The sequence below is a fragment of the Tupaia chinensis genome, unplaced genomic scaffold (assembly GCF_000334495.1).
Source record: "Tupaia chinensis unplaced genomic scaffold, TupChi_1.0 Scaffold000407_4, whole genome shotgun sequence".
Lineage (NCBI taxonomy): Eukaryota > Metazoa > Chordata > Mammalia > Scandentia > Tupaiidae > Tupaia > Tupaia belangeri.
In genome coordinates, this window is record NW_006159912.1 from 3,205,484 (window position 1) to 3,230,597 (window position 25,114).

General features: G+C 39.2%; 1 protein-coding gene across 1 annotated transcript in view; it reads left to right on the forward strand.

Annotated features, from left to right (window-relative positions):
• Nucleotides 1–4,211: 4,211 nt before the first annotated feature.
• SYNRG (synergin gamma) overlaps nt 4,212–25,114 on the forward strand; it is a gene marked incomplete at its 5' end in the record, with an annotated part of 105,990 nt that continues 85,087 nt past the window's right edge. The window contains 6 exon segments of the mRNA XM_014590120.2: nt 4,212–4,252; nt 10,147–10,268; nt 17,504–17,634; nt 18,283–18,388; nt 18,972–19,083; nt 24,621–24,923. Of these exon segments, the coding sequence (XP_014445606.1) occupies nt 4,212–4,252; nt 10,147–10,268; nt 17,504–17,634; nt 18,283–18,388; nt 18,972–19,083; nt 24,621–24,923 (815 nt within the window).

Sequence of the window (25,114 nt, forward strand, 5' to 3'; positions counted from 1 at the left end):
TTCTGTTAGGTTCGATCTTCCCAATTAAATTCTGGGATATAATATTCAACTCCAGACTTGTCCCTAAGATTGTGTTGGCCATTTTCTTAGTTTTTTAACTCTTATTTCTTTGTGTCTGTATTTAATTTTCCTGGTATAGCACTCCCTTTAGAATTTCTTGGAGATCTGGTCTGGTATTGGTAAATTCGCTCAGGTTTTGTTTATCTGAGAACATCCTTGTCTTTTCTTCCCATATGAAGGATAATCTTGCCGGGTACAGTATTTTTGGTTGAAATTGCTTTTCTCTTAAGACTTTGAATATATTTTCCCATTCTTTCCTCGCTTGCACTGTTTCTAATGAGAGGTTTGCTGTTAGCCTGATGGGATATCCTTTGTAGGTAACTTGCCATTTTTCTCTTGCCAATCTTAGTATCTTGTCTTTGTCTGTGGTTTTAGTCAAACTGGCTCTAATGTGTCTTGGAGAAGGTCGTCTTGGGTTGATTCTATTTGGGGTCCTTTGTATTTCTTGGGACTCGATCTTTGAATGCCTCTCTAGATTTGGAAAGTTTTCTTCCAGGATTTCTTGGAATACATTATCAATGCCCTTATGAGTCTCTTCGCCTTCTGGAATGCCCGTTATCCAGATATTTGGATGTTTGATGGTATCTAGTATTTCTCATATAATATTCTCTCTTTTTTTTTTTTTTGCAAATTTCTGTCTTTGTGGTGGATTTTTGTAGGCCAACAATTTCTCTTCTACGTTGAGATTCTATTTTCTGTATGCTCTAGTCTGCTTTTAATACTTTCAAGTGAGATTTTTGACTTCCTGTATTATAGCCTTCATGTCTAACAGGTCCATTTGATTCTTATTAAAAGTATGTAATTCCTCTTTTAGATCTTGCAAGAATTTCCTCACCTCCTGGAACTCATCAACTCCTTTCTCCTGCCTCTTCTGCAGTTTATTGTCTCTCTTCTCTTCCATCTCTGTTAGCTTCATCATTATGAATATTCTAAATTCTTCATCAGATATTTCCATGATTTCCATTGAACTATCTGTGGATGAAGAGGAGTTATTCTTTTCTCTTGGAAGAGAGATATTTTCTTGCTTTCCCATATTTCTTGTGGCCCTGTGGGATTTCTAGTCATCTGATGGATGGTGTGTTTCTTCCTAATTCTTGAAGTTCAATCTGAGCATTCAGGAACATGCAGAAGGAGGTGATGTGGAATATCTTTGTCATTCTGTTTTTATTCCTTTGTGCAGCAGATTCAGTGAATATTGAGGAATATGTTAACCCTAATAATATTTGGATGTTTGGCTTTGGTTCCCGTAGATCCATCTAGAAACACAGTGAATAGAGACTGAGGGGCAGAGTGATGAGATAAAAAGAAAAGGAAACAGAGGGAAAACGAAAACAAACAAACAAAAAAACAGAGAAAAAAATAAGGGAAAAAAATTTTTATTTTATTTTATTTTTTTAAAAAGCAAAAAATAAAAAATTGCTCAGCCCGTGAGCGTGCTGCGTGAAATCACTAGTTCCCAGGAGCCATGGAGGAGTCTTCTTCTGAAGGCCTGCCCCTTGCCTCTCCACTCAAGTTCGGGGACTAGAGGCTGAATTATCAGTAGAAAAATCTTCATTTCTCTTTTTTCCCTGAAATCTCTAGTTCTCAGGAGCTATGGAGGAATCTTCTTCTTGGGTACAGAGTTTTTTTGAGGGACGATGGAAAGTTTCTAGAGATTAATAGCGGTAATGATAACTCAACATTTTAAATGTTCGTTTTTCTTTTTCTTTTTTTAATTCTTTTTTTATGTTGTATTTAATCACATGTATCTTTACAGTGTATGACATTTCATTGTGAATATTCTTAATGCACAGAATTATATCCTTAAAGCTGGTTGAAATAGTAAAATTTTCATGTATATTTTGCCACACACACAAAAATAACCTCTGCCAACTTCATATAATATTCAAAATATGATTAAATATCTTGGGCTGGTTCTTTAGCCTGGTTGTTAAGGCAAATGGATCCCACATGCCCAATACTATGGTTTGGGTCCTGGACCCAGTATCTTGAGAAATGTATCAGGCACATGTGCCTGCATGCCTGTCTTGTTGGGACAAGATGGAGAAATGAAGAGAAGAGATTGATATGACCATATCCCATTGGAAAGGGTACTTTCTCCCTATCCCTGTCTCTGTCTCTCTGGTAAGTGAACATGCCCTCTGGCAAAATAATAAAATCAAATTAACATTTCGAAGGCCCTTTACAGGGGCTGGCAGGTGACATGATGGTTAAGGTGCTGATCTCCCATGTGGTCAACTGCAGTTCAAGTCCTAGACCTGGCTTGCTTTCTCACTTTCCCTTTCTCTCTCTCTGTCTTTGGTAAAATTAAAACACAGATAATAATAAGAAATTTAAAAATAAAAGTAAATAAATAATTTTTTAAAAGGCCCTTTACAGTTTGCTTACTTTTTAAATGAGTTAATTATCTAACCTTATTAATTATTATTATTATTATTATTTTAATTTGACCAGAGAGTGAGAAAGAAGGGAAAGTGAGAAGGCAAGCCACCAAGTCCAGGACTTGAACCACAATCAGCTATGTGGGAGCCCCTCGCCCAAACCACCATACCACCTGCCAGTTCCCAGTTTGCTTATTTTTAATCATATGTATTTAACCTTAAATCATTTCTCTGAACATCCCTGCATCTCTGGCATCATAGTTTTTCTCTATATAATATGCTTTTTTTCATTTAAAATTTAGCTTAAAAAGTATACCTTCACAACATATGACATATTAAAATCAATATTTTTCTTATTGCTGTTAGTACTTTAGACTTGCTTATAGCAATTAGCACATGTGTTCTGTGGTATACTTATTTAATTGCATCTTGTGTCTTAAGGATTGCAAGCTTTTTCAATCTTTCATGTAGTAGACAGACTCAACAAATGTTCACTGAATTGAATCTAATCTTTTTCATTTTTGTGAAGGGGAAACTGTAATTCAGGGAGGCTGCACAGTTGCAGAACCTGAAAGAGTTTAAGGGTCTAATTTCTGTCTTTCAAAAATTTTCACGGGACCAATGGGTGGTGTGGTGGTTAAGGAGCTGAACACTCTCACATGGCCGACCATGATTTGAGTCCCAGATCTGGTGGCTTGCTTTCTCGCCTTCTCTCTGTCTCTCTCTCTCTGTGTCTCTCTCCGGGCAAATTAAAATCGAATGAATACATAAAGTTAAATAAATTCTTTAAAAAATATTTTGGAACCAGCAGATGGTATAATGGCTATGTTGCTGGCCTCACGGTTTGAGTCCTGGACCCAATGGCTTAAACTCACACTGGGCGCATGTGTGTGAATGTCCAATATCCCAAGAGGAGAATGGAGAAGGGATTGTGGCGTGGCCATCTCCCCGGGGGGGTGATTTCTTGCTTTCTGTCTCAGTCTTTCTGGCAAGCGCACTGCCCTATAACAAAAACCTCTCCAAAAAAATTTTTTTTTCACTCTGTATTAACATGCTAAAGATCATGCATCCTGTGGCTGCTCAGTCTGTATTGATGTGAGACAATTCAATTTTGTAGTGCAGAATAAACACTACATCCCACCTATGATTCCTTTTTTTTTTTTTGGCAGTGGGCATGCGTACTCACCAGAGACAGAGAGTAAGGGAGAGGGGATAAACATCTCCCATTGGGGTGTGGTTCATTGCAATCCTTTCTCCTCCATTTCTCCATTCTGATGGAATTTTGGGGGCACACAAATATGCACCCAGTATGTTTGTCAAACCATTGGGACTAGGTCTAGGATTTGAACCATGGCCAAACCACCATGTTGGATCTAGCTTCTTTAACCACTATGCTACAGGGCTAGCCCTGAATTTTTTTTTTCTTGTTTTGGAGAGGTTTTTGCTATAGGGCACCTGCGCTCGCCAGACAGACAGAGACAGAGAGACAGAAAGCGAGAAATCACCCCGCAGGGGGGATGGCCACGCCGCAATGCCTTCTCCTCCATTCTCCTCTCGGAATCTTGGGCACGCGCGCCCAGCATAAGTTTAAGCCACCGGGTCCGGGACTTAAACCGCAGTAGACTATGTGGGAGTCCAGCAACATAGCCTTTATGCTAACTGCTGGTTCCTAGCCCTGAATTTTTTTATTCATGTAAAAAATTAATGTTTTTGAAATTTTTATACTTACGAAGAGCATGATGTATATTATTCTTTTTTTTATTTTTTCAGTTTCATGTTTCCTGTTACTGGTGGAATAAGACCTCCTCAAGGTATGTGAAAGCTTGCTTTGAACTTTGTTTTCTCATGATTATGTTCCTGAAATTGGGAGTTAAATGAGTAAATAGAAAGTTGTGGGAACCAGCAGGTGATGTAAAAACGGTTATGTTGCTGGATTCCCACATAGTCAACCATGACAGTCCACAATCCTGAGTGGAGAATGGGGGAGAAGGGATCGTGGAATGGGCATTCCCCCCTGGGGGTGTGATTTCTTGTTTTCTGCCTCTGTCTCACGTAGGAGACCTATAGCAAAAATCTCTCTTAAAATAATAAAAGAAAGTAAGTTCTGTTGCTGCCAAATAGAGTAAAATTTTCTTACAGTGATAAAACTATATGACAGCTACTCTAAAAATTACTCAAATGTAACATAATTTGAGGAATGATAAGGATTAATCCTTATATCTTCTAAACTTATTTAAACATTATGTTGACAGATTTTTATTTAATCTTAGCGAGGAAAGATACTTTCAGGATAAGGGTTTTAAAGAACAGGTAGTAAAATGAAGTGAACTGGCCAGCTGGTAGGTTAAGGGTTAAGGCAGCTTGATCACACATGGCTTACCCTGTGGTTCAAGTCCCTGACCCTATGCTTGAGAAACACACCAGGCGCATGGGCATGTATGCCCATAATCACAAGAGGAGAATGGAGGAGAAGGGATTATGGTGTGGCCATCCCCCTTGGGAAGTGCTTTCTTACTTTTCTTCTCTCTCTTCCTCTGTCTGTCTCTGGTTGAGTACATGTGCCTTATAGCAAATTTAACAAACAAAAAAAGAGATGATGAAATGAGCTATGATTCTCTTAATGACATCTTTCTCTGTCTATTCTGATAGACCGTTAATGACATAGGTGAACATGTTACAGCAACCAGCATGCTGGTAGAACCTAATAGATACTCTGTAGATGCTTGTAGAATGAATAAACAAACCTCTTGGTGTGATCTTATAGTAATCATGTTCTTCAAAGGGATAACATATTCTGATTTGCTTTGAAGTATCAGGTATTGAGTCTCAGTTTTATTCCTGGAAATTACTGGGCATACCCCTTTTTCTCTTGTTTTCAGATCAAGGCCCACTAATATCAGTTCTAGCTTGATCTTGAAAGAAATAGTGAAGGGATACAACCTTGACCCATGCTGCATTGCAAATGGGACACAACTTTGAAGGAAAACTATATCTGGCCTTCTTTCACTTCTGTCTGCTCACGCCTCCCACTCCACTTTGCTCCTCCTCACATGCCAAGCTACTTTAGAAAACTGGCTCATTGTACAAAGCCAGCGTGATCAATTGTGGTACACTTGCTAGAGAAACAGAGACTCCTAGGTCACCAGTAGAGATGAAAGATAAAGACCAGCTCAGGAGCAGGTGGTCAGTGGCTCATCCTGACTTTGTCTCCCTTTTTAATCAGTGATGAGGTTGAGTTACAGGTAAATTTTTCCAGGGGTCAGTTATACTCTTTTCATTGTGATCACATTTATGTATTATTTAAGCTATCTGTAATTAGATTTGTTCCAGATTTAGATCAAATGGTTTGAGATCTTTTGTTCTTTAGAAAAGTATTACAGAGTTATATGTTCATTATTGTGGCTCAGTGCTTTGCATCATTTTACTTTCAAGTAAAAATCTGTACAGAGTGAAGGAAACAGATGAGAAAAGGTCCCTGGATGCCTGATATTTTTTTCTTTTGGAATTCAGAATTCTTTTGGAGATTTTTTTTTTTTGAGAGGTTTTTGCTATAGGGCACGTGCGCTCGCCAGACAGACAGAGAGAGACAGAAAGCGAGAAATCATCCCCACGGGGGATGGCCACACCGCAATCCCCTCTCCTCCGTTCTCCTCTCAGGATCTTGGGCACGCACACACATGCGCCCAGCGTGAGTTTTAAGCCACCGGGTCCAGGACGTCCGGGACGTGAACCGCGGTCGACTACATGGGAGTCCAGCGACATAGCCATTACACTAACTGCTGGTCCCTGGATAATTTATTTTTAAAGAATTATTTAATTTTATTTATTCATTCATTTATTTTAATTTGACGAGAGAGACACACAGAGGGGGAAGTGAGAAAGAAAGCCACCAGGTCCAGGACTCGAACCATGGTTGGTTACATGGGAGTGTCCAGTGCCTTAACTACCACATCACCTGCTGGCCCCCGATAATGTTTTTTATAGAACATTTTAGAATGAACTTTTTAATGATTTGAAGGTCTTAAATTATGCATGGATCATATCTAGAAGCATGTATAAGAAACCAATACAGGGGGCCAGCAGGTGGCATGGTGGTTAAGGTGCTGGACCCTCCCACATGGCCAACCATTGCTCGAGTCCCAGACCTGGCGACTTGCTTTTTTATTTTCTCTCTCTCTCATCAAATTAAAATAAATGAATTAATTAATAAATAAAATTAATTTTTTTTAATTTTTAAAAATTAAAATTAAAACTATTAAAATAAAAATTTTTAAATAAAAAGAAACCAAGAGCAGGAGTGGCCACAAGATGATGGATACTTGAATGGGAGACAGGAGAAAGAAGGAGATTTATTTTTCAGCGTGCTAAATACCTGAATTACCCATTCAAAACTAAAATTAATTATGGATTCCCATGTGGTTGATTGCAATTTGAGTCCCAGATCCAGTGGTTTGAAACTCACGCCCAGCATATTTGTGTGTGTGTGTGTGTGTGTGTGTGTATGTGTGTGTGTGTGCACATGCATGCCCAAAATCCCAAGAGGAAAATGGAGGAGGATTGTGGTGTGGTCATCCCCCCTGGGGGGTGATTTCTTTCTTTTTGTCTCTCTGTTTCTCTGTCTCTCCAGCAAGTGCATATGCCCTATAGCAAAAATCTCTCAGGAAAATAAAAATTAATTGATGTGAACAGAATTCCAGATCTAAAGGGCAAAGAGGGAAAATATCTTAACTATGCACTCTAATTCTCTCTCATGTCAGTCTTTGCATTTGGTATTTCCTTATCTGGAATACTCTTCCCACATATCTGTATGGCTTGCTTCCTTCTGTCCTTTGCAACCCTGTGGGTGAAACCTTTTCTGGCCACCTTATACTAGATAGCAACCACTCCAGTCCCCGAGGTACTAGTGTGTACTGTTATCTGGCATGTACATTTTTTTTTCTTTTTAAAATTATTATTAGCTATCTCCCCCAATTACAAGGTAGGTTCAGTAAGGGAAAACTCAGATAACCTGGAAGGGACAAAAATTACTAGATAAACATGGTACACTTTGCCAGATCTTTAATTTTTAAAATTTATAATTTGTTTAAAAGTTTCTTATAGTAGAACCAACATGGATATAATATGTGATAAAATGCAAAATTAGAATGAAATGTGTGCGTGCACTGTTGTATACCAAACATAGAACTGTACCTGGATATATGGTAGGCATTTAGTATTTACTAAATCCTCAAAGTGATGTATAGTCCTTCTCCTCTGCTCTTGGGAGTACTTCATTGGAAAAGTTTAGGAGATATTCATCTAACACACTTCATGATAGTTTTTCTGCCATTGCGTTGTATAGTTTACATTCTGATACTGTTTGGTGAGTGTTACATTAATTATTCATGTAAAGAAAGGGAAAAAGAACAATAAGTTTTACCGTATTAAGTATTAAACAGTTTTACAGATAAAAATCCAAGGCACAGAGGCCAACCGATGGCGTTGTGGTTGAGGCACTGGACTCTCGCATGGCCGACCACAGTTCAAGTTCTGGACTGGGTGGCTTGCTTTCTCACTTTCCCTCTCTCTCTCTCTCTGTCTCTCTCTCTGGTAAACTGAAAATAAGTAAGTAAAATTAATAAAAAATTCTTTTAAAAAAAAATCCAAAGCACAGAAGTTAAGCAACTTGTTCAAGGTCCCAAAGCTATTAAGTAGATGGAGTTTTACTTGACTTTCAGAGTTTGTGCTCTTTTTTTTTTTTTAATAATTTTTCAGTTTAATTTTATTCATTATTACTATATTTTAATTTGACCAGAGAGAGGGAGAAGGGGGAAAGTGGGAAAGCAAGCCGCTAGGTCCAGGACTTGAGCCACAGTCAGCCACGTGGGAGTCCAGCACCTTAACCGCCACACCACCTGCTGGCCCCATGCTCTTTTTTATTTTAAGTAAACTTATACTTTATTTTTTCCATTTTTATTTAATTTGCCAAAGGATGTGTGCGTCTGTGAAAGAGGGAAAGGAGAAAGCACCCTTCAATGGAGTGTGATCACCTTGCAATCCCTTCTACATTTTTCCACCTTGTTGGGATTTGGGTCAACACATGCACACACCTGGCACGTTTGTCAAGCTACTGGCTCTGGGATTCAAACTTTGGGGTTTGGCCATGTCGGGGCCAGCTCCCTTAACCACTAAGCAACAGGACCAACCCCATGAATATTTCATTTTTAAAATTTTTTAAAAATTTTATTTATTTTTATCTTTATTGTTTTTTTGCCAAGGGCACATGCACTCACTAGTGAGAGAATGTACTCTAGTAGGGTGTGGTCACATTGTAGTCCTCTTCCTCTGTCACGTCAAGATTTGGGCCAGCCTGGTTTTGTTTTTGTTTTTAAGAGAGATTTTTGCTATAGGGCACATGCACTCACTGGAGACTGAGAGGAAGTGAGAAACTGCCCCCAACCCAGGGGTGGCCAGTCCCTTCTCCTCTATTTTCTTCTTGGGATTTTGGCACACATGCACACAGGCCTGGTGTGAGTTTCAGCCACCGGGTCCGAGACTTAAACTGCATTTGACCATGTGGAAGTCTAGCACCTGAACCCCTCGCCACCTGCTGGCCCATTTTTTTCTCTTTTTTAAGTTGCCAGGGTTGGGTCACTTGGGTCAACCATGTGAGATTAACTGCTGCCCTACAGGGCCAGCCCCAGAGTTCTCACTTCTGTTATTGTATTAGTTACCTGCTGCTATGAAACAGACTACCCCAGAACTTTAAAAAAAGAATTATTTCACATGTGTCTATAGGTCACAAATCTGAGAGCTCCTTTGCTGAGTGATTCTCACTCAGAGCTTCTCAGAGATTGCAGTAACGATACCAGCCAGGGCTGCCGTCCTCTACAGGATACATGGAGCTAGAAGATCTGTCTCTGAGATGGCTCGTTCACATAAATGTCAAATTCGTGCCGCCTTTTGGCAGGAGGCCTCAGTTCCTCACTACATGGATTCTTTATAGGGCTGCTTAAGTATTCTCACAGTGTAGCAGTGACTTGCCCCAGACCAAGTGATCCAAGAGAGCAAGAAGGAAGCTCCAGTGTCTCTGAAGAACTAGCCTTGAGAATACGCACCGTCGCTTCCATGATGTCCTGTCTGGTTATACTCGTCAGCCCTATTCAGTGTGGGAAGGAACAACATATGCATAGCATGAATACCAGGAGGCAGAGATCATTGGGGGCCATCTCGAAGGCCAAGTACCACAGATAAGCTGTACTGTTAATTTTTAAAATATGCATAAAAATTTATATAGAACAGATCTTACTGTCTTCATGTTACAGATGTTTTGTAACTTGCCTAAGCTTACACAGCTAAGTATATGACAGAGTTGGAATTCACACTCAAGTCTGTCTCATTTAGAAGCCTGTACTTTTTCCGTTGCATTTGCCGCATCTCCCAAGTAACAAGTGCTTTAGATACTTACGGTTTAAAAAATATCAGCTTTAAAATATATTGACTTGAGGCCGGTAGGTGGCGAGTGGTGGTTAAGGCAGCTGGACTCCCATATGGCTGACCATGGTTTGAGTCCCGGACCTGACATTTTGCTTTCTCACTTTTCTTCTCTCTGTCTCTCTCTGGTTGACTTCAAAAAAATAAAAAGGGAAATAATGACAATGAATAATTTTTTTTTTTTTTTTAAAGAAAACACATTGACTTTACTGGTGCCTTTATGTTTTCACAGCAGGCCTGATGCCGATGCAGCAACAAGGATTTCCTATGGTCTCTGTCATGCAGCCTAATATGCAAGGCATGATGGGAATGAATTACAGCTCTCAAATGTCCCAAGCACCTATTGCTATGCAGGTATTTGCCTCTTTAGTCAATTGTATACAAGGTTATTGTTCATTGTTATATTTACATACCAAGAGCTGCATACTAAAACCTTAATGTTATATTTAGAAATAAGGTAGTCTGCCTTTTAGTGGCTTCTTTCAAAATAAAAATGCAGATATGTTTGTAAGAGTGAGAAAAAAAATAAGTAAAATCATTGAAGGAAAATCTCTTGAATTCTTTATTTCATTACTGACTCAGAACAGTTTTAGAATAACATCTTGGAAGATTAGGGAACCTGATGCCATGAAGTAGCATCATGAGAAGCAGTCGTACTGTTCTCATGAAAGAAACAGAGCAGAGCACTGCTAGGAGGGCTTAGAATGAAAAACTCTATTGTTTCAGAGAGAGGTTTGTTTTTATTTTTTAAGAATTATTTTATTTAACTTTACTTATTTATTAATTTTTTAAAGAATTATTTATTTAATTTTATTTATTCATTCATTTATTTTAATTTGACCAGAGAGAGAGAGAGAGAGAGAGAAAATGAGAAATCAAGGCATCAGGTCCAGGACTCAAATTGTGGTCAGCCATGTGGGAGTGTCTAGCACCTTAGCCACCATGCCACCTGCTGGTCCCTTTTTTAAAAAATTATTTCATTTGACTTCATTCCTATATTTATTTTTTTATTTAAATTTGACCAGAGAGAGAGGGGGAGAAAGTGAGAAAGCAAGCCACCAGGTCTGGGACGCAAACCCTGGTGGTCGGCCATGTGGGAGTCCAGTGCCCTTAACCACCACACTACCTGCTGGCCCCTATGTACTTATTTATTTTTAATTTGACCAGAGAAGGATAGAGTGAGAGAGAGAAAGAGAGAAAACAAGCCACCAGGTCCAGGACTCAAACCTCAATCAGCTATGTGGGAGTCCAGCACCCTTAACCACCACGCCACCCATCAGCTCCCTAGAGAGAGGTTTTTGCATGTTCTCATGCTGGAGAGAGAGAGAGAGAGAAAGCAAGAAATCACCCTCTGAGGGGGATGACTACACAGCAGTCCCTTCTCCAGTCTCCCTGTGGATTCTGGGCATGCATGCACACTTGCCTGGCGTGAGTCTGAAACCATATGGTCCGGAATTCAAACTGTGATCAACTACATGGAAGTCCAGTGGTGTAACCATTATGCCATCTGCTGGTCCCTAACTCTCACTCTTAATACTGAATCATCTCACTTAATCCTTAACAACTTTGTAAAGAGCTGGAGTGTCTGATCTGGTGAGGAAACTAAAACATTGTGAGGATGTAAGCCAGATTTGGAGCTCAGTCTCAGTGTGTCTAGACTTAACCAAGTATACATATTATATGTTAAATTCTCTCCTAGGGGCACTAGGGAGCCATTGACTAGTTTAAAGCAGCAGATTTGTATTTCAGAAAGTTTTTTTTTTTAGAGAGATTTTTTTCCCCCAGGGGGATGGCCACGCTGCAGTCCCTTCTCCTCCATTTTTCTTTTGAGAGTTTGGGCACGCACACACACACGTGCCTGGCATGAGTTTTAAGCCGGGTTTGAACTGCAGTTGACTATGTGGGAGTTCAGTGGCGTAATCATTACATCATCTGCTGGTCCTTTTTAGAAAGATTCTTACTGCCGTTGAGAGGATGATTGCAGGGAGAGGAGAGAATGAGTGGATATGGGGAAAATCATTGCAAGCTGATGGATGTTTTTGAGAACTATTTAGGAAATAAAATCAGAAGGACTTGCTGAGTGATTGGATATTGGAAAATAAAGGAGAATAAGCACTGTAGCCTAGTAGTTAAAGGAACTTGATCCCATGTGACCAACTGCAGTTCAAATTCTGGCCCCAGAAGCTTGAGAAATATGCTGGGCGTGTGTGTACGTACATGTGCATGCATGCCTCAAACCCTGATGGGATGGAGAGATGAGGTTGCATCATGACCAAGCCCCATTGGGAGTGCTTTCTCTCTCTCCTTCTTGTTTCTAGCAAGTACATGCACCCTCTGGTAGTTGGGGAAAAAAGAGTGAATGAACAAACGGAGAAGGCAATATTCAGTTGAGTCTCCATTTTTTGCAAGAGTAACTTGCCATTTGTTAATAAAAGAAATCCTGGAGGAGGTTGCTTTATGGTACATACTGACTTTGAAGAACCCATAAAACATTAATAAGGTTTCCTGGAACTCAAGATTTTTCACTCCAGGTGGAAAAATACAGATTTGCTATATAAAGCATAGAAAGGTAATTAATGTCACGGGGGTGAATTGGAGCACCTACAAAGACTACAGTGGAGAAAACAGTCCTGGATAGAGCCTTCAGGATTTCAGCATTTAAATCTTAGTGAGTGAGTTGCTTGTGCAGGATATTGAAGAGAAACCACAGAAGGAGGGAGAAAATTGAAAGAAAATACATGGATTTTGGAGGCAGACAGACCTAAGATAAATCCTCGCTTTGCCACTTACCTGTAAAATGGAGACATTGTAATACCTAGCTAGAATGGCTGAGAACATATTATATAAAGGTTTTAACATTGTACCAGGCACATTGTGAACTTACAGGAAGGGCAATTCATTTTTATTTCTTATTATTAATGTTAATAGTATTCTTATTTCAAATATACTAGAACACATTGTTTTTGGCCGGGGGCGGGGGGGGAAGGTTTTCGCTATAGGGCGCGTGTGCTCACCAGACAAACAGAGAGAGACATAGAGACAGAAAGCGAGAAATCACCCCCCAGGGGTGATGGTCACGCTGCAATCCCTTCTCCTCCATTCTCCTCTCGGGATCTTGGGCACGCACGCACACGCGCCCAGCGTCAGTTTTAAGCCACCGGTTCCGGGACGTGAACCACGGTCGACTACGTGGGAGTCCAGCGACATAGCCATTATGCTAACTGCTGGTTCCCAACACATTTTTAAAAAGAGGAGAGTTTTGGATTATAAAATAAACAACACTAATAAATAAATTAATTAATTTAAAAAAGGAACCAGCAGTTGGCATAATGGCTATGTCTCTGGACGCCCCTGTAGTCGACCACAGTTCGAGTCCCAGACCCAGTGGCTTAAACTCATGCTCGGTGCGTGTGCATGCCTTCCCAAGATCCCGAGAGGAGAATGGAGGAGAAGGGATTGTGGCATGGCCGTCCTCCCTGGGGGTGAAGCTTTCTATCTCCCTGTCTCTGTCTTTCTGGCGAGCACATGTGCCATATAGCAAAAACCTCTCCATAAGTAAATAAACAACACTTAGAGCTAGATTGACACTGAATGGCAAACATTGGAGAACTTGAGTGAATTTTCCATTTCACAGCTATTGTGCTGTGTCCCTGTCACTGGCCATGATCATATGGGAAGTATACATCAAAGCAAATAATGTTATAAATTTTTTTTAGGATTGCTGAATACATTTGACAGTACTATGATTTAGAAAGTACAGCCTAAGGTCATTTTTTTCCATTTGGATCTCCACATCTTTGAGAATTTTCTTTTTTAGCTATGATGGACATTAAACCAAGTAACCCAAATTTAGAAGACAGACTTTTTTTTTTTTTTTTTTAAGAGGTTTTTGCTATAGGGCGTGTGCGCTTACCAGAAAGACAGAGACAGAGAGATAGAAAGCAAGAAATTACCCCCCAGGGGGTATGGCCACGCTGCAATTCCTTCTCCTCCAATCTCTTCTCAGGATCTTGGGCATGCACACACACGCGCCTGGTGTGAGTTTAAGCCACCAGGTCCAGGACTCAAACCGCGGTCAGCTACATGGGAGTTCAGTGATATAGCCATTGCACTAACTGCTGGTCCCAGAAGACAGACCTTTAAATAGCTGAATACAGTTTTATATTTTTTTAAGTTGAACTTATTTATTTACATTGCTCTCAATAAGCCAGAGCAAAAGAGTTTTTATACTATTCATAAATATTTTGAATGCTATATATTTTATTTTCACCTAATACTTTAAACTTTTTATTACTGTGTACTTTGTCATTAAATGCTACTTAGTGTAATAGCACATATTTGTGACTTATAAATAAGTAATATTGGGAATTCACAATCAGAAGTGGGTTTTTGTTTGTTTGTTTGTTTGTTTGTTTTTGAGAGGTTTTTACTATAGGGCCCTTGTGCTTGCTAGAAAGACAGAGGGAGACAGAGAGACAGAAAGCAAGAAATTACCCCCCAGGGGGTATGGCCACACTGCAATTCCTTCTCCTCCAGTCTCTTCTCGGGATCTTGGGCATGCACACACACGCGCCTGGTATGAGTTTAAGCCACCAGGTCCAGGACTCAAACCGCAGTCAACTACATGGGAGTCCAACAACATAGCCATTATGCCAACTGTTGGTCCCCAGAATTTTAAGTTGAAATAATTATCATATTGAAGTCAATTAAGCAAATAAAGCTTCTCTGTTTTGTTTAAAGATTCAAGGAATCTTCCTGAATTATCTTCGAATTCATCTTTAGGAGTAAGAAAATGAGTATAAATTGAGATTTCATAAGTTTTAAATCCAAGTTAGTCACCTTTAATTGGTTTATACTCCTTCTCTCCTTCCCTCCCTCTCCATCTGGTAAAATTTTTAAAAATAAATATTACTAATAAAATTAAATTAGTAGTTCCTTTTCTTTAAAAAAATTGCATGCATGCCTCAAATTCCAAAAGGATATAGAAATGGAGAAAGGATTGTGGCCTGACCTCACCCCACTGAGGGGCGCTTTCTTCCTCTCTGTGTGTCTCTGGTGAGCACACATGCCCTCTGGCAAAAAAAAAATAAATAAATAAAGGAAATTAAAGATGTTTATTACAAGGGCATTTTTAAAATTTATTTATTTATTGAATGCCATTTGTCATTATTTTTTAATTTGACCAGACAGAGACAGATAGAGAAAGGGAAAGCGAGAAGGCAAGCCATCAAGTCCAGGACTCGAACCATAGTCAGCCATGTGGGAGTCCAGTGCCTTTATCCACCACGCCACCTGCCAGCCCCACAAGGGCATTTTTTTAAAGAGAGATTTTTTTTCCTATAGGGCATGTGTGCTTGCCAGAGAAACAGAGACACAAAGTGAGAAATCATCCCCCGGGGGTATGGCCCTACCACAATCACTTCTCCATTCTCCTCTTGGGATTTTGGGCATGCATGCACATGTGCCCAGTGTGCGTGTCAAGCTGCTGGATCTGGGACTTGAACTGCTGTTGACTACATGGGAAAAGGGTAAAATTTGCAGATGGGAGGCATTGATGAGATAGGAGAATTACTGACATAGATGAGCTAGAAGGATAGGAGGGCTAGTCGAGTGTTGGGATGCTTAAAATTAAGATTTTGGAGGGGGGAGTGGAACAGCAGGTGGCGTGGTGGTTAAGGCGCTGGACACTCCCACATGTCCATTCATGGTTCGAGTTCTGGACCTGGTGGCTTGCTTTCTCATTCCCCTCTTGCTCCTCTCTCTCTCACTCTGTGTGTGTGTGTGTGTGATCAAATTAAAATAAATGAATGAATAAATAAAGTTAAATAAATAATAAAAAAAGATTTTGGGGAGTCAGCAGGCGGCGTGGTGGTTAAAGCGCTGGATCTTGTATGGCCAACCCTGTGGCTTAGAGTCCCAGATGCAGTAGCCTGAAAATCACACTGAGTGTGTGTGTGTGTGTGTATGTGCCCAAAATCCTGAGAGGAGAATGGAGGAGAAGGGACTGTGGTGTAGCCATCCCCCCAGGGGGGGGAATTTCTTGCTTTTCCTCTCTTTTTCTCTCTCTGACTCTCTGGCAAGTGCCATACCAAAAAGATCTTAAAAAAAAAAAAAAAAGATTTTTGGAATGATGCATTTATTGGTACTACCAGGGTATAACCATATAATGGGAATCTAGAATGGTTTGTTGGGCATGATGGTAGTGAGGGGGGGGGGTCAAAAACATGAAGGGCCACAGTGTTAGAGTCTTCCGTGTGATCACTGATGTTAGGAAGAACAGCTTAGGAATAAAATGGAAGATACCAAAGTTCCAAAGTCTTCAGTTGAAGAGTGAGGACATTGAAGGTCAACAAATGATATGAACAAGGTAGGACCGTAAATGACAAAGTCTGATGGCAAGAAATTAAAATGTCTTTAGGTTTTTGAAGGAAGAGAGAGGAGAAGCAGCTTAGGAGAAGCAAGGAGAAATTGTCTCCACTTCCAGGAAATGTAGAAGAAAAGCAGCAATCTCCAAATGAGAAGCCTTCAGGTAATAGCAAAGTTTCAGGCAAGAACAGAAAGAAGGAATTTTTCAAGGTCAAGACTGAGGAGGACAAGATTTTTCACCCAGTGAAAATTAGCCATCATTAGCATTATCATTGTCATTACCATTTTTAATATTAGATTTATGATTAAGCTATTGTATTATACTATTCTTATTTCTAGAAACCTTAGACTATTGGCATATCATTTGTTTTTTATTAATTTTCTGTAAAAATTTAAATATCAGGTCTGTAACAGATATCAAAATATTCATTTTCCTATCATACATGTTAGAAAATCAGGTTTAATTTTGTTTATGGAATGACTACCATATGTCAGGCTCTTACTGCTAGAAATGAAAAGATATGTGATACCTCTTTTCAAAGAGTGTTGATTAGTGAACTCATGGGAATATAACTTGTACATGTGCTAAAGGATTTTATGCACACACACACCTCCCACACTATTAACAGTAATCATCGCTGATACAGTGAAAGGAATGGAAGGGTGAGATATTAAAGGGAACTTTCTATTTTTAGCCTTTAAAAATGTTTTATTAGAATATATTTATATAGTTTGCTAATAAGTAGTAAGAAAGAATTTATGGAAGTTATATTTTTTCTGTGATAATTAGAAGGAGAAATTGTGTTTTTAAAGTCTTTTGGGGCTGGCAGGTGACATGGTGGGTAAGGGTGCTGGACTCCCACGTGGCCGACCATGGTTTGAGTCCTATACCTGGTGGCTTGCCTTCTCACTCACTCTCTTTCTCTCTGTCCCTCTCTGGTCAAATTAAAATAAATACAATTAGGGGACTGGCAGATGGTGTGGTGGTTAAGGCGCTGGACACTCCCACATGGCCCACCATGGTTTGAGTCCCGGACATGGTGGCTTGCTTTCTCACTTTCCTCTCTCTCTCTTTCTGCGTCTCTCTCTGGTTAAATTAAAATAAATGAATGAATAAATAAAATTGAATAAAAATAATTCTTTAAAAAATAAATTAATTAAATTAAATTAAATAATTCTTTAAAAAATAAATTAAAAATAAAGTGTTTGTCTGTTTCTTCTAGGCAGGGATACCAATGGGACCAATGCCAGCAGCGGGGATGTCTTACCTGGGACAAGCACCGTTCCTGGGCATGCGTCCTCCAGGCCCACAGTATGCTCCAGACATACAGAAGCAATTTGCTGAAGAGCAGCAGTAAGAGACCTACAGAATTCTAGGACAAAGATACATAGTAGCAACTGTTTGGAACATTATCATACTTTCTCTAGTGCAGATCTGATAACTGTAGAGTTATATTGCCTTTAAACTCATTAAAAATACTTTTATGATAAATTTAGAACCTAAAGAGACCTTAGAGATTGTCTAATTCAGCTCTCTTGTTTCATAGTTAGGGAAAGTGAGGTTCATACAAATGAAATGATTCCTCAATCCAGGTTACATGGTTGCCAACAAAGGCTGGACCCAAGTGTAGACTTCCTGACTCCCAGAGTTTACTCGCTCTCTCCTGCGACACTGCCTTTCCAAGGAAATTTCTTTTTTGTGTACAGACCAAAGAGCGTTGTCTTGTTTGAGGTGTTTGAGTATGGGGAAAGTTGTTTTTCTCCTTACAAGTTAGGTTAGAAACAATTTCATATACATCATTAAGTAAATCATTTTTTAGACTCACTTCAGGGGTTTTAGAGTTAATATAGCAAGGAAACAAGGTTGTCATAAGGAATTTAGATATATTTAGCAGTGAAGTTCACAGTTCTAGAAATGTAAATGGTACTGTAATGATTAGGAATCTGAGTATAACAGCTAAATCCCTGAAGCTGGATCTTTATAAGGTTATTTTTCCGTTAGAAAACGATTTGAGCAACAGCAAAAACTCTTAGAAGAAGAAAGAAAAAGACGCCAGTTTGAAGAGCAGAAGCAAAAACTCAGACTTCTGAGTAGTGTGAAACCCAAGGTAATATATTCACCCCCTGTCCCCACCTAAAGTATATTCCATTGCCTCCTCTCACTCATTCATTAGATTTTGTCACTGAGGCACTAGGCCAGGGCGAGGATGTGATTGATTCTTTCCATTTTGGTTTATCAAAGACCTAAACTGAAGGATTCTTTTTCTGTGAGATAGTCGTTGTTGATGGGAGTAGGATGTCAACCATTATCTTCTCAACTCTTTTTGCAACCATAGCAATGTTTGTCATCTTTTTCTTGGGAAGCATTATTCCTAAATTTAGTGATAAAAAGTAGGTTTCTCTTAGGACCCTCATAGAACACTCAGTATCTAACAACTTCATCTTAAAGTATTCAGGGTGGAGTGGTTTATAAACGGGCTTCTCGGTATTTTTATATGCATGGAACTGTCAGGTTGTGCCTTTGTTTCGTGCTCGTATTAATGTCTTTCTGACTTAGAAAATTTATTATCAGAAGTATGTGGTAAAAATATTGGAAATAGACTAATACCTGTGTTTTTCTTTTAATTTGGGAGGGTTTAGAACAAAGTAAGAAGTGAGTAAAGAAATATACACATAATCATTGTCTTTTAGACAGGAGAGAAGAGTAGAGATGATGCTTTGGAAGCCATAAAAGGAAACTTAGATGGGTTTTCCAGAGACGCTAAGATGCACCCTACTCCAGCATCACACCCCAAGAAACCAGGTAGTTTGAATCATAGGAGGTGTTAAAATTTACTTAGAAGGTAATTTATGGTACCTGTGTGTATAATTCATCATTATGTGTATATGAAGAGTCAGTGTTGAATTCTTCCTTCAAGCTAAGTACAGATTTGGATGTTTTACTGTTTACTGGTTTAAGAGCTCTGGTCTGCTTAACGGCTTATTTAGGGGGGAAAAAAACAACTTTTGTTTTCTAGATAAGCATCAGTATGACCTTGCTTTTAAATCCTCTTTATATAAATATGTTAATATTAGTGAAATATGTTTATTCAAAGTAAATATAATAAAGGTGTTTACCATTTGATTCTTACTGTTTTAAAATATTTTTATTTTTTATAAGCTGATTTAGATTTTTTTAGTCAGTGATTATTAAACTTACAAATTCTTTATTTTAATTTGACTAGAGAGAGACACAGGGAGAGAGTGAAAGGAAGAAAGCAAGCCATCAGGTCTGGGACTTGAACCATGGTCAGCCATGTGGGAGTCCAGCGCCCTTAGCCACCACACCACCTGCTGGTTCTATAAACTTACAAATTTATAAAATCCTCTTTTTTTTTTTTTTAAGTCATGGGTTGAATAATGCCCCTCATGAAATTTTTCAGTTTCTTTTTTAAAAATTTTCTATCGGGGGACCAGTGAATGGCATAATGGTTATATTGCTGGACTCTCACAGTCAACCGGGGTTCAAGTCCCAGACTCGGCAGCTTGAAACTCACGTCAGGGACATGTGCATGCATGCCCAAAATCCTGAGAGGAGAATGGAGAAGGGATTGTAGTGTGGCCATCCCCTCTGGGTAATGATTTCTGATTTTCTGTCTGTCTCTCCACTGAGCACTTGTGCCCTATAGAAAAAAAATCTCTTAAATTTTTTTTTTTTTTCCATAGGGTGTGTGTGCTTGTAAGAGAGAGAGAAAGTACTCCTCAGGGGGCATTGACCACACTGCTGTCCCGTCTCCATTCTCCTTTTGTGATTTGGGGCACAGGCATGCACGCACCCCCCACATGGTTTTCAAGCTGCTGGATCCAGCACTCAAACCACATAATCAGCCATGTGAGATCTAGCTACCTTAAACGTCACACCACCAACAGGTCCAATAAGTTGGTGTTTTGATAGTTGTCAAATCCTGTGACTTTATTTTGTTTTTAAAGAATTACTTATTTAATTTTATTCATTCATTCATTCATTTTAATTTCACCAGAGAAAGAGAGAGAGAAATAGAAAGAAAGGGAGAAAGAAAGCAAGCCACCAGGTCTGGGACTTGAACCATGGGAGTGTCCAGCGCCTTAACCACCACACCACCTGCTGTCCCCTCAAATCCTGTGACTTTGATCAACATGTATGAAATTAGTAATTTCTATTGAGTTGTTGAAAAAGTTATGACATATTTTTTGTTTTTCTATGCAGTAGTGTGTCATGACTTTTCTGATAACCTAATAGTAAACACTTCATGCTAAGTGAGAAAAAGATTATTCTGAAGCAAGCCTAGAGAGATTCCAGAGATCCTCTTCAGTTAGGATCATAAACCTAGACCTAAAGTATGAGAGGACTTCAGAAAGTTTGTGGAAAATGGACATTAAAGTGCATGCAGGTTTACTTTAGTGCAATTTTTTTTTTTTTGAGAGATTTTAGCTATAGGGCATGTGCACGCCCCAGAAAGACAGAAACAGAAAGACAGAAAGCAAGAAATCACTCCCCAGAGGGGATGGCCACACCACAATCCCTTCTCCTTTCTCCTCTTGGAATCTTGGGCACACGAGCACACACACTCGGTGTGAGTTTAAGCCACCAGGTCTGGGACTCAAATAGCGGTCGACTACATGGGATTCCAGTGACATAGGCATTCTGCCAACTGCTGGTCCTGGTGCAAAATATTTTGAAATTCATACATAGTGTTTTCTTTCTTTTCTTTTTTTAGAATCATTTATTTTACTTATTTGTTTTATTTTGACCAGAGAGAAACAGAGAGAGAGAAAGAGAAAGTGAAAGTAAGAATACAAGACACTAGGTCTGAACTTGAACAGTGATCAGCCATGTGGGAGTCTAGCCCTTTAACCACCATACCACCTGCCAGCCTCCGTAGAGTTTTCATAATACATATTTTTCATGAACTTTTTGAAAATCCCACATATATAAAAATAACTTACAGCTTTTTTTTTTTTTTGCCATCAAAGGCATTTTTAAGTTTTCCCTTATAAACTGTTAATCTTAAAATATTTAATATACAGGGACCAACAGGTACTATGATGGTTAAGGTGCTGTTCTCTCACATGGCCCACTGTGGTTCAAGTGTCAGACCTTCTGGTTTGCTTCCTCCCTTTTTCTCTCTGTCTCTCGCTGGTGAGCACATGTGCCCTATAGTAAATTTTAAAATAATAATGATAAAGAAAATTATAAATTGAATATACAAATTATATCATATAGTTTTTATTCTTATTTATTATATGTGTAGCTTCAGGTGTTTCTGAACCAAAATATATATCACATGGAATTATAGTCCCAGCCAAATAAATGTAAAGAAGCATTGGTTTACCTTTGCAGCATATTGCTAGTAAATAGGGTCCATTAAAAAAAAAATTCAAAGGATGAAAACCTAGATGCAAACTCTTTGTAACTATTTTTAAGAGCTTGAAATTTAATATGGCATGGCTTTTTCTTTTCTTTTTAATTTACCATAAGGCCCATGCACTTGCAGGAGAGAGAAAAAGTGAAAAAGCACCCCTGGGAGGGTGACCATGCCACAGTCCCTTCTCTGTTCTCCTCTGGAAACTTTGGATACACACACACACACACACACACACACACACATACACATGCACTGTGTATTTTTCAAGCCACTGGGTCCAGGACTTAAACCACGCAGTTGACCATTTGGGATCCAACCACCTTAACCACCACACCACCTGGCTAGCCTGTGGCTTTCTCTTGTTTAAGCAAAATAATTAAAGCAGTAATTTTGCATATTCATTTTGTATTTTTCATAGAATGTTTAGTGCTTCCAGATTCTATGTCATTGATTCTAAAGAGACATAATAAGCATGTAGTATCCCCATTTTTTCTTTTCCATTTCTTCTTAATTGACACATAATGATTGCACATATTTATGGAGTACTGTGATTTTTCAGTACATCAATACATTGCGTAATGAACAGATCCAGGTAATTAGTGTATTCATCATTTCAAACATCATTACTTTGTTTCAGGAGCATTCAAAATCCTCTCTTTTAGCTCTTCAGAAGTATACTGTTATTGTTAACTGTACTAATCTTTTTATACCATAGAACACTAGAACTTACTCCTCTTCTAACTGTAATTTTGAATCCATTAGCCAATAGCTCTATTAACCAGAGTATAGTAAATGTAGTGTCCCCATTTAATAAAAAAAGACAGCTCTTGTGACATTAGACTTTAGTAACTGTTAAAGGAATTCAGAGGCATTAAAAATATGAAGAAGTAACAATAGTTTATTGGACCTGCTCCATGGCATCATGGTAATGTGCTGATCAGGAGAAGCTTGATCCCACACAGGGGCCATGGTTCCAATCCCTGGCGCATGTACAGGTACCCAAGATCACATGGGCTGGAGGACTGGGAGGAGGGGATCATACATGACCAGACTCTGTGAAGGGTACTCATCTCCCCCTCTCTCACATGCATGTGCTCTGTCACGAATAAAGAAAAGTAGATATTTCTAAATAGTATTACCGATGAGCTTCGTATTAAATGTAGCCTGTATAGAGCAGGTTTATTACATAAGTGAATCTCACATTTTTTTTTTTTTTTTGTAAAGAGATTTTTACTGTGAGGCATGTGCACTCTCCAGAGAGACAGAAAGTGAGAAATCACCCCTCAGGGGATGGCCACATCACAGTCCTGTCTCTTCCATTCTCCTCTCAGGATTCTGGGCACACACACACACATGTACGCGGCTTGAGCTTCAAGCCACTGGGTCCAGGATTTGAACCACTGTTGACCACGTGGGAGTCCAGTGACGTAACCATTATGCCATCTGCTGGCCCCAGCAAATCTCACATTTAACAATAAAAAGCCACAGTGATTTTTATGTCATTTATTGGCAAAGATCTTTTTTTTGGGGGGGGGGGGGGAGATTTTTGCTATAGGGTGCATGCACTCGCCAGACAGATAGAGACAGAGAGAAAGTGAGGAATCACCCTGCAGGGGGAATGGCCACACCGCAATCTCTTCTCCTCCATTCGCCTCTCGGGATCTCAGGCACGCACACACACGCGCCCAGTGTAAGTTTAAGCCACCGGGTCCAGGACTTGAACCGCGGTCGACTACATAGGAGTCCAGCAACATAGCCATTACACTAACTGCTAGTCCCCCAAAAATCTTTTAAACACAGTCCTTAGTCAAGGTTTACTTTCTTAAATTGACTGTTGAACTTCATTAGCACTTTACGGTGTCCCAGTTTTGATACTCTTCATAAGAAAATATCACCTTGATAATGTGTTTAATGTCCTTTTGTTTTTCATTTCTCATGTGGTAACTTAATTGAAATATGATCTATGTAAAGCTTGTGGATCAGCGTTATATATCAGAAATGATAAATTTGTGTTAAATAACAAAATCTGATTACCAAAGTGTATTGTCTGTCCAAAATGTATTTAGCAGCATGTGGTAAGCTTTTATATATATCAATATATTGACATATGTTTGTTTGACAGAATATTATCCAGATAAACAGATAATTTTTGGCTTTCAGAAATTATCACACTTTTTAAAAGAATTATTTATTTTATTTAATTTATTATTAGTAGTATTTTAATTTGACCAGAGAGAGAGAGAGAAAGTAGAAAAGCAAGTCACCAGCTCTGAGCCTTGAACTACAGTTGGCCAGGAGGTAGTACCGAGCCTCAACCACCATGCCACTGACTGGCCCCAAATATCGCCATTTTGATGTAAATTACTAGTGTTCTCAGGGAAAAAATTAACATTAGCCTGATAAAAGAAAAAAACAAATTGGGAATTTTATATTTTTCTGTTTTTGAACCAAATAGAAAATAACAATACAAACCTCCTTTAAAAAGACATGAAATTGTGGGAACCAGCAGTTAGCGTAATGGCTATGTCGCTGGATTCCCATGTAGTCGACCGCGGTTCGCGTCCCGGACCCAGTGGCTTAAAACTCACGCCGGGCGCGTGTGCGTGCATGCCCAAGATCCCGAGAGGAGAAGGAATTGCAGCGTGACCATCCCCCCTGGGGGGTGATTTCTCGCTGTTTCTCTGTCTCTGTCTGTCTGGTGAGCGCATGCGCCCTGTAGCGAAAATCTCTCCAAAAAAAGTAAAAAAAAAAGACATGAAATTGTGTAAATAGATACCAAGGTAGGTGTGTTTTGCATGCATTGTGCAATCCATCGGACTATTGTTACTTGTTATTTCTTATTTACTTCCACTCTTCATGTTTCAGTGTATTCTTTTGGAATTGTACTACATCTTAATTTCTTTTTCCCTGTTGATTTTCAGTTCTGTGTGTTTCATTGCCATTTTCCATTTTACAGATTGTCCCACATCATCTCATTCTACTAAAACTGTCTCCCCATCACCTGCCTTTCTTGACGAAGAAGAATTCAGTGACTTTATGCAGGGGCCTGTTGAAGTTCCCACATGTGGGCCTTCTTCCATGTCCCAGCCCTTTCAGTCTTTACATCCCACCACCCCACTTGGCCAGTTGCATATACAGAAGGCTGGGGCCCAGCCTCTCCCTCCAGGTCAGATTCCAGTGTCTTTTGCCTTACATGGTGTCCCTGGGCAAATTCCTTATTCCTCTACTGCTTCAGCCTCACACAGTGTACAAAAAGCAGGTAACTCCTAGTACTATTAATGAAAATGTTCTTAATATACTCTAGAATAAGTTATTTCTATTATATAAGTAGAATAATATAGTGACATTGTCAAAGAAATGTGTACATGAATGTAAGAGTACTATTGAAATGTACCAAAATAAGAGCCTAAATTTTTTTTTTTTTACTTGCTAGATTAGAGGGTACATGTG